Source organism: Peromyscus leucopus, chromosome 7, assembly GCF_004664715.2.
Source record: "Peromyscus leucopus breed LL Stock chromosome 7, UCI_PerLeu_2.1, whole genome shotgun sequence".
Taxonomy (NCBI): Eukaryota; Metazoa; Chordata; class Mammalia; order Rodentia; family Cricetidae; genus Peromyscus; species Peromyscus leucopus.
The window spans coordinates 115152819-115170724 of record NC_051069.1 but is presented as its reverse complement, the minus strand read 5'-3'; the positions used below and the strand labels follow the sequence as shown (position 1 = coordinate 115170724).

The window sequence follows — 17906 nt, the reverse complement described above, 5'->3', positions numbered from 1 at the left end:
TTTCATTTTTTCTTAACTGTAGAGGGTTAAAAAGCTCACAGCAGAAGTTCTGTAAGGGGAAACCTTAACGGACAAGTTTCCAAGTACTTATTGCTTACTGTAAGTCTTACCTGTAAATTTCAGTTACAGGTTTTTGATAAAGGGAATATTACAATAATACTGATACCCGGCAGCTTTAGTTGTTCATCTTTTCACTACAGAATTGGCTGAACAGTTTCCGTCAGAAGTGCTAGACTAACAATTTAGAGCAGTGATTCTCAACCTTCCTAATGCTGGGACACTTTAATATAGTTCCTAATGTTGTGGGGACCCCCAAGCATAAAATTATTTCGTCGTTTCTTTATAACTCATTTTGCTACTGTTATGAATCATAAGTATCTGATATGCAGGGTATCTGAGATGCGGCCCTGTGAAAAAGCAGTTTGACCCCCAAAGGTTGAGAACTGCTGATTTAAAGCTAGAACTGTGTTAGCATTTATGTTACCTGTCTACTCAAGCAACTGCTGCATATTGAAAGGTGTGTTATCATCTTGCTACCTCAGTAACTTTTCATGTTGTGCCATCACCAAAGGCTGCCCCACCACTCCACCCCTGCTTGTTTTTATATTTCATTTTATATCTGAGACAAAGCCTCATTATATATCCTATGCTGGCCTTGAACTCATGACTCCCCTACCTCAGCCTCTGGAGTGCTGGAGTTACAGATGTGGGTAAAGAGTAGGGGTAAACTAAAGCATGTGGATGATGTTTTATATGTTATACTTACGAATGAATTGGATTAATAAAAACAGTTGCCCCTTGAGCCTCAGCCTGAAGGCTGTTTCAGTTCAACAGCGACTAGGCTCAGAGGGATCTCACTTTTGCTCAGCAGTATAGTCCCAGAGACTCTGGAGGAGGAACAGAGAACTGGTCTGAGTGCCCCTGTGGGGTCTTGTGGCTCAGGCTCTGTCTGAGTCATGGATAGGTAGCCAGGCTCTCCCTAGAAGCTCTCTAGCCCTCCTCTAAGCCGCTCTAGAGCCCAGGCAGAGGGTTAGAGCTGCTGGGCCAGATCTAGGGTAGGCTCTCAGGCAGGCCTCATGATTCTACTACCTGGTTGGTAAAAACCTACGGGTGGAAATGAGCAAAACCTCACATTTTGGAGCTAAAATCAAGAATGGACAGATCACTTCTCTCAAAATTGAAATGCTACCAGATGCACTCTTTTCTTTCATTCTATACTGACTGGAAGTAACTTTTCTTATTTAAAAATGGTATTATTGTATCTCAAAGGTAACTGGCAATACAAATAAACAGCAAACTTGGGTCTAAAATAAAAGGTGGTACAAAATACTTGAAATGTTTGAAAAATAGGATTTATATTTAATAAAACTCATTTGTGAGTAAAAATTGGCCCCACTATTCTGCATCCATGCTGGTTAAATGTTTGTTTGTTTATTTGTTTTTTGTAGGCTCTATCTTTATAAGAAAAACATTTTTGAGACAGGTGGCACTATGTACCCCTGTTGACCTGAAATGCACTCTGTAGATGAGGCTGTAGCAATCCTTCTGGCCCTGCTTCCCAAATGCCCCTCTCTCACAGGACAGATGAGAACAAACCAGCATGTCCTTGATGGGGACTTGTCTCCACTATAGTTTAGTTCAATGGGTTCCTTCTGACACTATTATAGCTGAGGAGACATTTCCATACGTTGGGAAGTTTCTTAACATGTAATACAATTCATTCCTTTAATAGGCTGTTCTTTAGGGGAGGCCCATTATTGGACATCACTATGAAATAACATCTTAGTCCAAGAGGAAGGCTCTCTGGAGACAACAGTGAAGCTGATAAATCTTTGCTGAGGGATGTGACCAGGGGACTTAACCACATTCCTTGTGGTTTCAGAATGACATGGAACCCATAGACAGGCAGAGATACTTGTCATTCTTAGTAGTGACCTGACCACATCAGTTCTTTAGCATAAAGAGGTGGTTCTAGATGTTATAATTTCTTAGAAGCAGCCTGGCTGGTGTGCAACATGAAAGGCAAATGAAGTGAAATTCTGTCCACTGACAAGCACCTATGTAGGAAGAGAGTTAGTTGCTTGTAGCATACTTGACAGTTGTAAACAAGTTCTTCTGATATTAACTTAAGGTCCTCATGCCCCGAATATATCATGTCTTGGAGCCTGAATATCTTCTGGATTAAAGGTTGCTCTGGTTTCATGGTTATGGCTTTGATATTCAATAGCTGTGTCATGTGATCTCTCTATGTCTTAGCTATCTCTATTAGTTTCTGTGAGTATTGAATGAATTAGCATGTGGACCATGCTCACAAGTCCTCCCCAAATCAGCAGGTCCCGTATTCTGACAAAGCAGAGGGGTGGGTGTATGTGAGCTCAGTGAAAGTAGACTAGCTTGCTAAGGGACACGAGGTTATTTTTTTTTTAACATGGTAGAAATCAAATGATTCTTTCCCTGATCATCCCTTTAATATACGAGTCCAGGTCCTCAGCACTCTACATGTGTATCAACGCTATTAATCTCTGGTTGATTTTTCTGTCTCTGAGTACTTCCTATTCTAATTCCTCCTTGCATGTTCCCACTCACCCACACATTTGCAGTCACTTCAATAATCGTGCCTAGATCAGTGCATGATGCTATTTGTTTAAAAAGAGAAACGAGTATGCGTAAGCAAGCATGTTTGCTTGTCTATGCCTAAAATAGCTCTGAAAAGCTATATGAGAAAGTGGTTATGCTAGTTACCTTTGGGGAAGGGAACTAGATGGTTAGAGGGCAGGAGAGCAATGTATTTATATATAACTTTTTACTTCTTTTGAATTTTAAGTCATGTGACTGTATTACCTAATCACAAACAAATAAATAAAATGCAGGAAATAGTAAGAACTCTGCCCAGTTCATCAATTTATTAAACAAATATTTACTGTCTATCTACTACTTGCCAGACATTAGCAGGGTGATTGCGTTTCGTCAACTATGTGCCAGAGGTCCTACTGCTTGTTGTATTAAAACCTGCTCAGAGGAGACTCAAAGGGCTGCTAATAACACCCAAGGCTATCATCTGATTAGCAAAAAAACTAAGTCCAGGTTAGTTATACTATAAGGGATGTCCCTTAATATACTGAAAAATTGAAAAAAAAAAATGCTTAGAAGAAGTCAGAGTGTCAGTGTCAGATAACACACTGTAACTAACATTCATCGAGCAGTTATATGACAATCTGCATCCGTCCAGTCTTTTGCTTTGCTATAGTATGGAGACTCACTTAGCTCTCTCAACAACTGAAAAAGATACTGCCCCATCCTCATTTTAGATAGGGAAACGGAAACACAGGGAGAGCAGACAGATAATTTACCCAATAACTTGGGTTACTTGAGGATGCCCAACCAAGCTCTGAACTCTAGAACTTCAGTTTTAAACTTTAATGTCTTTTGGGGACAGGACCATAAAATATTCCTGTTTCCAAGTATCTCTACTGAAATCCTACCATCAATGCAAAGTGTCCCAGAGCTTTGCAGCTGGAGGAGATTTCAGAACTGACTTGCTTCTAGTCTCTTGCAAAGGAACAACTTAAAAAAAAAAAAAAGGAACAATTAGAAGTGGGTTGAGCACTTCCAATGATGGGAGCAGGTTCCTGCCAGAAGTAGTCGGTGGCGCTGGCAACTCTAACTGCTAATAGAGCAGGGAAGTGCCACCTGCTCTCCACGTGCCACCACACTCTGCTGAAGTAAGAGGAGAAACCCTCCCGTTGTGAGCCTGGATCTGCCACTCTTTCACTTCCTCCACCTCTTCAGTGTCTGCTCCTCGGAGCACAGTGTGTCTATGGGTCTCTGTGTTTCCTAACCGCTCTTTAAATGTTTGAAGGTGGAGTGAAGCTCTCTTTAAACCTTCTTCTTGTTTGTGTATTCAGTCTGTTTTCGTATCACACTCCCTAGGTAACATTCATTTTTCTTAGCTGATATTTAAGATGCAAATGAGGGAGAACAGCTTGCTTCCCTTCCATGAACTGTCCTGAAGGAAAGGGAGTTTCCATTCTGAGGAGAAGAGCAAGAAGATGTTGAGACCAGAGGCAAATGGTAGCAAGCAGGGTCTAGGGTCAGCTCCAGGCTTGGAAAAGATACAGTAGGGAAAAAAGAAGTGGAGATCTGTAGTTCTTGAAGACTAGAGGAGAGATGCTAAGAGTTTAAAGTGGCAATTTGGGGGCTCCGGAAGATGGCTTAACGGCAAAACGCTTGCTGAGCAAGCACGAGGAGCCGAGTTTGTACTTCCAGCATGAATGTAAAAAGCCAAGTGTGGGGGTCCTTGCCTGCAATCCCAGTGTCGGAGAGGTGGGCCAGGCGGAGTCCTGGAGCATGTTGACCAGCCAGCTTAAATGAATCTGCAAGCTCCAGGTCTGAATTCAGCATCCTAGGCATGTGTTTTTCTTTCTCCTTCCTTCCTTTCTTGCTTCTTTTTCTTCTTCCTCCCTCTCTCCTTCCTTCTCCCTCTCTCCTTCCTTCTCTCGCTCTCCCGCCTCTCTCTCTCCCGCCCTCCCTCTCTCTCTGTCTCTGAGATGGAGTCTTGCTGGATAGCTCAGATTGCCTTAAACTCAGTCTTCTAGCCTCAGCTCCCAAGTGCTAGGATTACAGGTGTGTACCACCAGGCCTGGCTAGCTCAAACTTTTTCTTGACTACCTTGTTAAAAGGAAGATGGGAAATTGTTATCTTGGAGTCAGTATTTATCCTAATTTAACCAAGTTTCTACAGCCTTTCGGAGTGTTGACGAACAAGATAACAACCTTTCAAAGCCATTTTTACACTAGATTTCTTCCCTGAAGTATCTGAGACCCCTCCTCCCAGAATGCTTCTGTGCTTCAGTGCCTTCCAGATGTTTCTGGCTCTGGCTGTTTCATTTGGCTTGCCTCTCTCCTTGGGGAGAGGGGCTTGTATAGTTGAACACCAGGACTAACTAGCTAAGATCAATCTAGAACACTGAGCAAGACTTCCCTGAAGGTTCAAGAATATCATACTGGAATTATAACAGGAAAATCCTGACCCTGAATAGGTCAGCCTATTTTCTGAACTGCTGGTCAAGATTTCCCAGGGTTACCTTTAGAGCAAGTCTTCCATGCAATTCCCAGCTGGGTATCAGGGCAGTTTCCCTGACTTCACACACAGTGAGTCAGGTATACCTGTAAGACATCATCTCCTACAAGAAGGAATCTCAGTGGGCATGTGGGCACATGCCTTCAATCCCAGCACTAGGGAGGCAGAGGCGGGCAGATCTCTGAGTTCTAGGCTAACCTGGTCTACATAGATAGTTTCGGGACAGCCAGGGCTATGTAGAGAGACCCTGTCTCAAAAAACAAAAACAACAATAACAACAAGAAACAAAACAAAACAACAACAAAAAGAAACAAACCCCCAAACTAAAACAAAACAAGAAAGAACAGATCCCAGCATCTTTGAGCCTCCCACAAGGCAATGCCCTATCTGCAGAGATGTTGTCCCCCAGGCGGGGACTGTGGGAGCAGTTTTGCTCTTTAGCTCCTCTCCATGTCTCACTATCTGGATAGAAACTTAACCTTACCACGGCATCAAAAATAAAATAAAAGTTCTCAACAAACAAAACAAAACAATGATGCCCTCACTGATACCCTTGTTTCCTATGGCTATTGAAAATTGAGTGTCATATCTCAGCAGGGACCTCAATACACAAATCACAGTTAAAATATTATCACAGAAACAAACCAGTACTTTCCAAAGAGGATACCCTTAGGTATTCACTCACGTCTGCAGAGCCTAGACTATTACTTGGGGCTTTCTTCCAAATAACATTCATTATAATTGAGCACTGTTTTTACTATAAGAATCTGTGGAAGTCACTGAAGATCTCAAACTGTTGGTTTTGAAACCATAAATCAATAATTCTGAGTTACACTCAAAATGAGCTCTAATGTTACTAGAATTTTCAAAACCACAGAAGTTTGAACTTATCTCAGTGCAACTTTGACATTGATACCATTTCCAGCCTCTTCCTGGCAGATGTGAGCTGGAGAGTGAAAGAACCTAGACACCAGAGGGGAACGAAGGTGTGGTTTTGGTGCCTGGCTTCAAAGGAGGAGGCAACGCTGAGCCCAGCCTATTTCTTTTTAGCTAGACTAATTTCTGTAAAGGGAGAAAACCACTCAGCCAAAGTCAGACTTCCCCACATGATTTTTAATTTAACAATGCCCCAGTTTCCAAGCAATCATCTTCTAATCTTTGTAAGTACGCCGAGGAAGCAGGCAGTCAGGGGGAGTGTAGGGCCAGCCTAGCACCATGCAGGTATCCTGCCCTGGAACTAGGCTTTCCTCTCCCTCCCCCACCTCTCTCCCCCTTCCTCCCCCTACTTCCCCCCCTTTCTTCTAGTTTTTGATGCAGTTGTATTTATTCATTTTTTGACATCTAGGGACAGAAATGAAAGACTAAAGGATTTCTTTCCTTTAAATAAATCTTTCAGTGAATGGAACGGAATGTCCTCAGTCCTTGATAACTGGCACGTATGAACTAGCTATTTCACATGTTCATGTGTCTCAGACCTTCTTGATAACAGAGCCCATCCCCTGCATGCCTATCAAGGGCAGGTGTCCAGCAACTTCTCTTCTACCTCATGCATTTGCTGCATCAGAAACACACTGGACCCAATGGCAGTGATAAGCTATTTAGTTGAGGATGGGGGTATTAAAAGATAAAGTTAGAACACTACAGATAGTTTTTAAACTTTAAGGATCACTGTCAATTTTAGGCTGTTTCTGATAAATGTAAATATATATTGGGGGCTAAATTCCCCTTTTAAACAGAATGTTTCCTTCTGAAATCCAGATTGACTAATTACTCTGTATAGCTCATTTGCTCTGGAAATGAAAACCCCCTATAGACGTGGTGAAGTTCCTGTGTGTTCACAGCTTGTGGTGACTTTCAGCTTGCCACCTTATGAGACAGCCCACTGAAATATCCTGACAGCCTGTGGCGCTCAAAAGCTCTTCCTCACTCTTAGCCAAACTGACCTCTTGATGCTTTTACAGATTTGGTCTTAGATCTGCCCTCTGGAGAGACACAAAATAAACTTAATCCCTCTACTAGACAGCAAATCTCCTTATGTGACTCTCTTAAAAGAAATTATGGTGACTCAGGCTACACTTGTATCAAAGGTATAACAAACCCAATTACCTTTCCCCTCCTGCTCCTTTTAGTGGCAGAGCAGGCTTACGTGAATCTACTTAATATGCTAGGCGGGGAAAACCCAACTCCTCTTCCACCACAGTCCCCGGGGCTTTACCCCGGGTTAAGGCTTCAGTGATCCTCAGCCCTAAGTCCTTAGAAGCAAATGCGAGTCCAGCAAAGGGCAGTGCTAGACAGGCAGGCTACTTCGACTTTCCTCTGTCATATGTAACACACAGATTCTGCAGACCAAGGTACATCTGGCCCAGAGATTCTCTTTGTCAAAAGCCGTAGGATCCCAACTTCTGTGAGAGAATCCTGAGACTTTTCCTCAGGACTCAGCCCTGACAGTTTGGTTATGTTCAGTTAAACCACACTGTGTGATGAGCACTCCAGGTGCCAAGAGCCTCACTACATTGGAGAAACACCAGTTTAAGGGAAAAGACTAGCAAGTGTGAAATATAAGTAAAACTACCTTGCAGGCCTAATGAATGCCTCAGTGGATAAGAACACTTGCTGCCAAGCCTGATGACCTAAATTCAATCCCCAGAACCCACATGATGGAAGGGGAGAACAGATTCTAACATGTTGTCCTCTGATTACCATCCACATACCATGGCATATAAAACACACACATGCACACGCACAGCACACACATTTAATATTTAACTTATCTATCCCATCAATTTAAGTTCAATTATTAAATCCCATGTTACATAAACCATAAAACAATTCTTTAAGTCATTTATTATTCATAATAGCACATTAATCATTAAGCCTATCAAAATTCTTCCAGAATTGGGAGGGGACTAATAGAATCACCTGCAAGTTACAGACTGATCAACTCAAGGATTTTTTGGAAAATATTCAATATAGGTCTTACGAGGGAACCAGGCTCCTGAATTGTGGCATGTCAGCTGTTTGGGATTGGCCAACAAAACAGGGCCTGGGGCCAGAGCTGAGGAATTTTACAGGGAGGGCATCCTGGTCCACATGCCGCTGATCAACCTTGTGACTGAAGTCAACATATAAATCACACTTGGTTAAGCACCTCCACACGCATCCTATGCTATTCTGTGTGAGTTTTAATAAAGCTATAGAAGGATTCCAACACACAGGTTCCGACAAGTCAGAATATTTCACAGTAGTCTAGATACCTGGAGAGTTTAATTAAAGAAAAATCCTTTTCTTTAAGAACAGCAGCTTATTTCTTTTCAAAATAACTGCTGTGGTTCTTTTGCAAATACAAAGTGTGTCTCATCTCTAACTTGGCTGTGAGGTAATGCCATCCCATGGCAGCCCTGGTGATCTTGTTTCCTTCTGGCAAAGAGAACCCATGTCCTGCCCAACAGCTTGGCAGCTTAGTAAACTGAGTACAAAAATGTTGAGCAAAAACTTTAAAAAAAAAAAAGTTTTGGTGATAAGAACTTACTTTCCTGTTACAACATTTCATACACTTTTTTTGCAAACAGATGTAGTAAAGTCACAGAAGTTTCATTTTCTGTTATGGATGAAGACTTTCACTGGCTCACTGATCTTCCTCTTCTTCCTGGAGCTTTCAAAACTTGGCTCAATGTGTACACAATTCATTCTTTGAGTCTGTGAGAATCACCAGAGAAAAAAAATAATTCAGCAGAGAGTTGACATCTACACAAGACATGTAGAAAAGAGGAAGACCAAGCATGTGTAACGGATCCAAACCTGCTCTCCTGTGGGCTTGTTTGGCCTGGTACATAACCCTGCTGCCAGGATCAGAATCTGGCATTCCAAGTTTCAGGAGCTCAAGTCCCCTGGAGGCAGCCAGTTTCTGGGACAGTTTCTTGGCTCTCTCTAGTGAATTCAGCACATCCAACTCTTGAGGGAAGGCTTGTTGATCAAGGTGTGGGGCCAACAAGGAGCAAGTAAGGGTCAAGAGAGATCTAGGGCACTGATTACTTAGAGGCAGACATAATGTAAGTCCCTATTTAAGCCAGCAGAGACACAGCCCTGTCTCTTTTGCAACTGTTTAGACCAATGACTTAAAAAGGACAGTGACTCCTTATGCTGAAGAAAAAGATATATTATTGATTACAGGGAAGCTGATCAGTGAATTATTACTAATCATCATCCCCACAGGGCTTAACTTTGGTGAAGATCTTGGGACTTATTTTCGCTCAACTGAAGAATAATTGGAAGTATATTGTTGGGAGATGGAGGCAGGAGGATGAGAAATGAAAGCCATCTTCAGTCTCAAGCCTAGTGTGGGATATGCATGGGACACTGTGTCAAAAAAATTACATATAAGGGCTCTCCAGAGAGATGTCTCAGTGAATAAGAGCATTTGCTGCTCTTGTAGAGGACAGGATTTGGTTCCCAGCACCCACAAAGTGGCTTGTGCCTCTAACCCCAGTTCTTAGAAGACTGTAGGACTGTTGTAAGCTCAAGGCCACTGGGGACGTCAATGTCTCAAAGATAGTAAAACTTATACTGTCAGACAACCCCTGACGCCTGGAGTTCCAAGAAAGGTATCAAGGACATTGTAGACATTGTATATTAATTATTCAGCTGCTAGAAAGGAATAACGTTTTCCCCATATCTTCTGGTCCTTTGGAAGGAAAACGGAATGTAGACTATTTTAAAGCCAGGCTTTTCAGAATATCTCGAAGAGACCCCAGCATCACCCCTCTCTTCTTTTGTAGAAGATGCACGTTATTATTAATCTGGTGTGACTACAGAATAGTGAGGATGTCGGTAGAGCCTTTAAGGGCAGTTCAGAAACAGAAACTGGGTCTGCAAACAGGGGACTTAAGCGTTCATTCCATTCATTTATCCTTTAGTTTCAGAAAAGGGTTGAATTTCTGATCTCAGAAACCACAAAGTCCGCTTCACCTTCACTAAAACACTGACTAATAAAATAGTGAAAGTCTGAGAAAATTAGAGCTGCTTATCAAATCACTGGTTTGTTTATATGTGCGCAAGCTTGAAATGACTTGCTCTAAAGGAAAATAAATAGCAACACCAAAATGCAAAAGAAGAAGCCAGCTTTTTAATCTATGAGATGAATCTCTTATAGTGTGGTTGTAAGAAAAAGCATTTGCTAAAATTCATCTTGTCTGGAAATGCTGCGGGACATGCTCCCCACTCCAGTCCTGGGAACACGTGAAAACAGAGGAGACGGGGACAGCTCCAATGACAACTCGGCCTGCTGCAGGCTTTAACCAGACTTTAGTCTCTTCTTCTACTGTCAGTAAACTAGAGTTTTGTTTTGTATCATTGAGATAATCAAAGTATCTTCAATAATGTATAGTTTTATGGCAACCAGTGAAACCTGGGGATTCTCAATAGTTATAGGAAACCGGTATGCTCAAAGACAAGCATGTTATCAGCCAGGGGGCACTTCCAGATAGATAAATGATCTATATGAATTGTATAAGCCAACACAGTCAACTGCATAAAGCATATTCTAACTGGTTATGTTTGTACCTCTGATGCCAAAAGCCAACTGGCAAGCAGTTAGGTAGACCAGACATATCATCTCTAAACAACATTAGATTCGAATCAAATGATTTCTAATGCCTATGTGTGTAATAAAAATTTGTTTTTATGTGGATTAGTGTTTGCCTGCATGTATGTGTGTATAGCACATGTATGCCTGGTGCCTGAGGAGACTGAAGGAGTTCAATACCCTGGAACTGGAGTAACAAACATCTGTGAGCCACAATGTGGGTGCTGGGAACCAAATCCTGTCCTCTACAAGAGCAGCAAATGCTCTTATTCACTGAGACATCTCTCTGGAGAGCCCTTATATGTAATTTTTTTGACACAGTGTCCCATGCATATCCCACGCTAGGCTTGAGACTGAAGATGGCTTTCATTTCTCATCCTCCTGCCTCCATCTCCCAAGTTTTGGAGTTTCAGGTGTACATCACTCCAGCTAGTTGATGTAGTGCATCTGAGCCTCATCCCTAGCCCTGTCCTATTCTAAACATATGGTTCTGAAGGTGTTTCTTAGCTAAGCCTGGTGGCTTGTGCCTCTAACCCCAGTTCTTAGAAGACTGTAGGACTGTTGTAAGCTCAAGGCCACCGGGGATGTCAATGTCTCAAAGATAGTAAAACTTAAAAATTATGAAATGTTTCTTGTATTCAGATTACTAAGAGGCTACCATGATTAGTTACCAAGAGAACCCAAGGAATACAGAATTCACATGAGCCTGAAAAACCTGAGAAGATACACTTTCTGCTGTGTGGTACTTAACTAGTTACACATTGTCCAATGTGTAACATTCTCCACTTAGGAAGCCTAAGAACAGGATTTGCCTTATGCACAGATAGGACAGTCACCTGATCTGGCAGTATTTGGATGGCATTGTGAAAAGTCCTTTCTTTGTAAACGACTATTACTATTTCCTGTATATTCATTGCCTTAAAATGCTTTTTATTTTAATATTGTCCCAGTTGTTTCTCTTTGGCTTTCTGTTTCTCTTTTCTACTTTCTATCCCCCTAGCCCTAGGATTTTATCCTCTCCTAGGAATCAATTACATTTCATAAGCAAAGAGCTCCAACAGTTATGTGTTCGATGTAGATCTCTTCTGAACCTCACATTTGCATGAGTATCCAAGAGCCCACTCTAAGTCTCTACATGGTCATTCCAAAGAAAACTCAACTGTACTCTGTCTTAGATTGGAATTCATCACCTGCTTCTCTAGCCTTCTCCCAATCTTTGTTCTCACCTAAGGTATTCAAGTTAAAAGTCTGAGATTGGAGGAAAGCTCATGAGGCCTCAACTAGGCAAAGAACTACAGGCGACTGAGGGATACTGAGTGAGAGAAATAGTCTTCCCTAGGGAAGAGTACACCAATTGGTTATCCAATATCAAATAGTCAACTCTAAAAACACGCATACAAATAACATTACATGGACTGAGCAGGTTGTAGTTATATATTTAGGAATCTCTCTCTCTCTCTCTCTCTCTCTCTCTCTCTCTCTCTCTCTCTCTCACACACACACACACACACACACACACACACACACACACACACACACACACGTTACGCAATTAAAGAAAAAGAGACCATGAATTTGAAAGAGAGCAAAGGAGGGATGTGGCATGAAAATGTTTGGAGGGAAGAAAGGGGGAAATGATGTAATCATATTTTTTTAAAGGAATTTTCACTATTTTTAAGAAACATTTCACTATTAGGATAAGAATTTGTACTGTATCAAGCTGATGAAAAAAATGCTGGCTGTACTTTCAGGAGGAGAGGCTAAAAATCTTTTTAGAATATGGATTAGCCTATAGAAAAATATCTTCTGTAAATCAAACAGTGAAGGGGAAGATGAACAGGAATCTCACTTACACAACTTAAGTTCTCTCTGAACAGATGAAGCTAGGTTTCTTCTGTATCCCAGAATCTAATCAATATTTATATGTATAATTCAGCTATCATTTGGCTTAAAAGGGCTTATTGGGAAATGTTATCATTTATACTATTTTCTACAGAGAAAATATTTTACTGTTTAAAATAACCCTAGACTTTTAAATTATAATCTGTTTTTATGTTCAGGATGTCTGTGTATTATTTCTCCTGCAGTTGTACATAAAATGTTTTTACATTAAAAAAAGGACCAATACTATAGAATTGTATTACACAAAATATATAGAATATACAAATTCATAGGGACAGAAAGATTAGAGGTTATCTCAAGATGGAGAAAGAAATATAGAGCAATGATTTACTAAGTACAGAATTTCTGTTTTGTGTGATGGAAAAACCCCACAAATGAACAGTAGTATCAGGACATAATATCATGAATGTAATAAATCAATATAATTAATGTAATTAATGCATATAATAAATATAATTATTGAATGAATACTGCAATGTAATCAATGAATACCACAAATGTAATTGATATCATGAGTGTAATTTAAAAAATAAACTATTAAAAAAGAAATTTTTATTCATTTTTATATACCAATCACAGATCTCCCTCTTCCCTCCTCCCACCTCTCTAGCCTTTCCCCACCCACCCATCCCCCATTCCCTCCTACAAGAAGGAAAGGCCTCCCGTGAGGAATCAGCAGAGCCTGGCCCATTCAGAAGAGGCAGGTCAAAGCCACTCCCCCCTGCCTCAAGGCTGTACGAGGTGTCTATGAGCAAGGGGCATCAAGATCATGATGGGGAAACCTACAGATGTAATCATATTCTAATCTCAAAAAAAAAATTAAAAAAATCTGTGATTCGTCCATGACCACCTTGTCATTCTCACTCCAATATCATTAAATCCTATTGATTTTATTATCTCAATAGTGCTCAAATCCATCTACGTGGCCAAAAAACAAAAACAAAAAAAACAAACAAAAACAACAACAACCTGGTGGCACTGTTGTAGACTGTCTCATTTTGCTTTGTTTGAGCCTTTTTTTGTCTTACTGATCTTTTGCTTGTATATTATGGTTTCTGATTTTGTGTTTCTGTAGTTTTGTGTGTGTGTTTGTGTGTTTCTTTCTTTGTTTTTTGGTTTGTTTGTTTTTGTTTGCTTGTTTGTTTTCTAAAGAGAGAAAGAAAGACTTGTGGAATTGGGTGGGTGGAGAAGTGGGGAGGATGAGGGGAGGGGAAAGCGTGATCAGAATACATTGTATGAACAAAAATTTAAACCCATCTGTGTTTTTCTTTTCTTTCTTTCTTTCTTTCTTTTTTTTTTTCTTTTTTTAGTTTTTCGAGATAGGGTTTCTCTGTGCAGCTTTGGCTGTCCTGGAAATCACTCTGTAGCCCAGGCTGGCCTCGAACTCACAGAGATCCACCTGCCTCTGCCTCCCAAGTGCTGGGATTAAAGGCGTGCGCCACCACGCCCAGCACCATCTGTGTTTTTCTACTATATCTACTTTAGTGCAGGCCAATATCATTTCTTCCCATTTACAGATACTGTTTATCCAACCTACTCTTCAGTCTTTAGTATAAATAGTGTTGTATACACCAAATCTGACTAGTCATTCCTCTGTCTCATTATTCACTCCATAGCGAGTCCTCACTCATCAGGATGAAGCTCAGTGTTTTCCTACCCTGGCCCCTCTCCACAGCTTCATCTTGCCCTCACATTATTTATCCTCTTGCAGATCTCCAAATGTGCCCCTTTCTTCCCCTCCAGACTCCGCCTTTAATGTTCAGTCCTATTATTTCCTCTTCCTTTCATCTGGCACATGGCAGGCAGCCACACAGTTTCTATGGCCTGCTGGCCTTCCTTGCTACCCCTACAGCTGTATTGTATTCTTTCTCCTTTGTAGTACTTTCTACAAGGAATTACCAGTCCTTACCAGCCTTCCTCCCAGTATAAACTTCTTGTGGTGGGAAACAATTTTAGTCATCTTTGTACTCTTAGTCCCAAGCCTAGAGCAGGAGCACTTTAATTATTGCCTGAATAGAATGAATGCATGCAACACTGCAATTGATCAACTGTGTACGCATTTGTGATTTTGCAGGTACACATGTATGTGTGTGTATATGTGTCATCCACCTTGTTTTTTTTTTAGGTAGGGTCTCTTACTGACCTGAAGCTTGATTAGGCTGGGCTGGCTGGTCAGCAAGCCCTAGGGATCTGTCTGTCTCTGCCTCCTGAGCCCTGGGATTACAGGCACATATACACTACACATGGTTTTTTCTTTTTAATTTAACAAGTGGGTTCTAGGGAATAGATTAAAGTTCCTATGTTTGCATGACAAAGCTTATGCTGAATGAGACATCTCCCAGCCCTTGAAATTGATTTTTTTTTTTAGCCAGGTACTAGGATAATATATCTAGCAATATAAAGAAAATACTCAAAGTCAGTTTTTTAGTATTGAGCTTTGTGAAGAGTCGTTAAGGATATGATTACAATACAATACAATGCTATATTGTCTAAACAGACATCTATTCTTTCAGCAATTACTGTGTATGACACAAATCTAAGTGAACAAAAGAGATAAATCCCTGTCCCGTGGGTTGTGCAATCTGGTTATATTACTTTTTGGCTTAATAATTTCCAGTGGCATCACTACAGTATTGGCTGTTTGCTTGGCAGTAATGCTTCTTCACAACTACTGTTTCCTCAGGAAAATGCTAACCGTACTACTCACTTTGGTAGGCCAGGTGAGCGCTTACTGAACCCCTTGAGTATCTCCTAATTAGTTATGACTTCTTGAGTCAGATCTGGGTACAACCTTGTACTTTGATCTCATACCCTGCGCCCTTTCTGACTCTAGTCCTTTGCATGTGATACTTTTGCCTAAAATACTCTTTATCTTGTATCTTCACTTGTAGATTCTGACTCTGATGAAAAATTATTTCACCGAAGAAATTTTGCCCATCCTGTGATATTGTTATAGACATATATTTAGTTTCTACAGTCTATAGCTAATTCCTGCCTCAAGTCATGTCATACTGTCTTTCTCTGACCTACTTTTTTTTGATAGTAGATAACAGATAAATAAATAATAGCAGATATTCTCATTTCAGACAGTGATCTGTCCTATATCTGGAAGCTGCATAGAGACATCAAGAAGACTGAACAAGGAGATAGGCTGTAACAGCCTCTTTCACCTAGTCTGTTAACATTACAATCCCCAAAGAACAAATAAACCTTTTGGGGTTCTTGGCCCAGAGAGAGCATGGAAGCTCTGTGTCCCTTCTCCTATATTCCACCCTATGTACCTAACACCCTTTATAAACAGTGTATTCCCCTCAATTCTGTGAACCATTCAAACAAATTATTTGAACTTCAGGGGGTTGTGGGAATCATAAATATGTCAATGGGAGAAGGAATAATCTGTAGCTTGCAATTGGCATCTGATGTGTGTGTGCCTGGGAGCACAGATGGGGGCTGGGGACCACTTTATGTAGATAGTGTCAGAATGGAATTGAGTTAGAGGACACCAAATTGGTGTCTCCTGCTGCAGAAATGATAGCTTGCTTTTTGGTGAAGAGAAGTCCTCATACCTTTCAAGGCCGTAACAGTCCTGTGTTGGAGCTGGGAGATGGCTCCTGCTCCACTCCAAGATGAAGTGCCTGCTGCTCAAGCATGAGGCCCTGAGTTCAGGTCCCCCTGCCCTCATGTAAAAGCTAGATACAGTAGTAACATCTATAATTGCAGTTCTGGGTGAGAGCCAAAGACAGGTGGATTGCTGGAGCTCTTGGTCTGCCAGTCTGGCTGAATTGGTTAGCTCCAGGTCCTAGAGATACTGCCTCAAAAAATAAAATGGAGCATAACTCAGGAAGATACCAGACATTGACTTTTAGCATGTATGTGCACACACAGAGAGGCACCTATACATATACATGTATACTGGCACACATATGAACACATATACACATATAATGTACACACATATACACGTACAGGGAAGATAATCTTTTGTGTTGATTGAGGTGAGAGAGCAAAAGAAAAATAGTTTGCAGGCTGGAGAGAAGGCTCAGCAATTAAGAGCACTGGCTGCTCTTCCAGAGGTCCTGAGTTCGATTCCCACCAACCACATTGTGGCTCACAACCATCTATAATGAGATCTGGCACCTTCTTCTGGTGTGTAGGCAGTTAGAATACTGTATACATAATAAATAAATAAATTTTAAAAAGAAAAATAGTTTGCTTTATTTATACAATCCTAATCCCAATAAAGTTAGGTTCCCAATCATATAATCTACAGATTCTAGAAGATCAGGAACATGCAGTTTTGGTCACATTTGTAGCAGCAACATCAGGAAGTGCCCTGCATGTAGAAGAGGCTTCAGAATAGATGAATCTTCAAACAGCACTATGTTTGCAATGCAGAAATGCAGTACAGGGATCAAGTGCGTGCAAGATGATGGGTCTGCATATAGTCGTGGTCAGGTGATAACTTGAGTGGCCGTGGAGATGTACAGAAGTCAAATATGAGAGAAATATTTAGAAGTTAGAGTCAGAAGATTGGCCAACTGCATATGATGGTGAAAGAGATTAGGAACATCAGTAATAACTACTGGTTTCTAGTTTGCCTAATGTGTAAATGAAGGTGCTATTCTCTTCGCTAAAGAACAATGGGGATTTTGAACCTGATGAGTGTAGACAGAGTACCTGCAAAATTTCCACAGGGACATACTGAACAGATGCAAGCAGACATTTGAGTATCAGGAGAAAACTCTGGTTAGAGATGTAAATCTGAGAGTCAGCTGCCTGAATAATTAAGGCCCTGGGTGTGGAAGTGTTTGCTTATTAGGAGAACAGAGCGTGAGAAGGGAAAGGGGCCAGGACACAGCCTTAAGGAATTCCAACATTTAGAGATTAGCTGGTAAGAGGAGCCAATGAACAAGACTGTGAGAGAAAAAAAGACAGACAAAATACTAGCAGACTGTTATGTCAAGAAATCCTGGGGAAAGCAATGATAAAAAAGGAAATGGAGAAAATGAAAAGGTGGTGGTCAGCAGTATCAAGTGTTGCTGATAGGCAAAGGATGGTCAGGACTGATGTCTGTTCACTTGAGTTAGCCACCTGGAGACTACTGGGTCCACTGAATTGGAAGAAGTAGAAGTCAACTGGAAAGTGAATAAATACCTCAAACTGAAAAAAGTACACAAAACTTTATGAAAGTCAAGAGCCTGGGGAATATAAAAAACACAGGAAAAATACTGATTTGTGTCTTGAAGAATGGGCAGTAGTTTGTCAGACTCAAGGTGGTAGAGACCAAGGAGAGGTCACTTGTGACAGAGTTCAGCAGATTTAAAGTTGCTGAGTTGTAAAAACA

The 17906-nt window shown here is 41.0% G+C and overlaps 1 protein-coding gene across 3 annotated transcripts in view; it reads right to left on the bottom strand.

Moving 5' to 3' along the window:
- Positions 1 to 17906, bottom strand: part of Hormad2 (HORMA domain containing 2) — a 98540-nt gene that overhangs the window by 514 nt on the left and 80120 nt on the right. For 2 of the 3 annotated variants that reach the window (XM_037208122.1, XM_037208121.1), the window contains one exon: positions 7907 to 8775. In XM_037208122.1, the coding sequence (XP_037064017.1) occupies positions 8671 to 8775 (105 nt within the window). In that variant the 3' untranslated portion in view covers positions 7907 to 8670. Of the gene's footprint in view, positions 1 to 7906; positions 8776 to 17906 lie in introns of those variants that run through there. The other variant, XR_005092063.1, reaches the window with a different exon arrangement.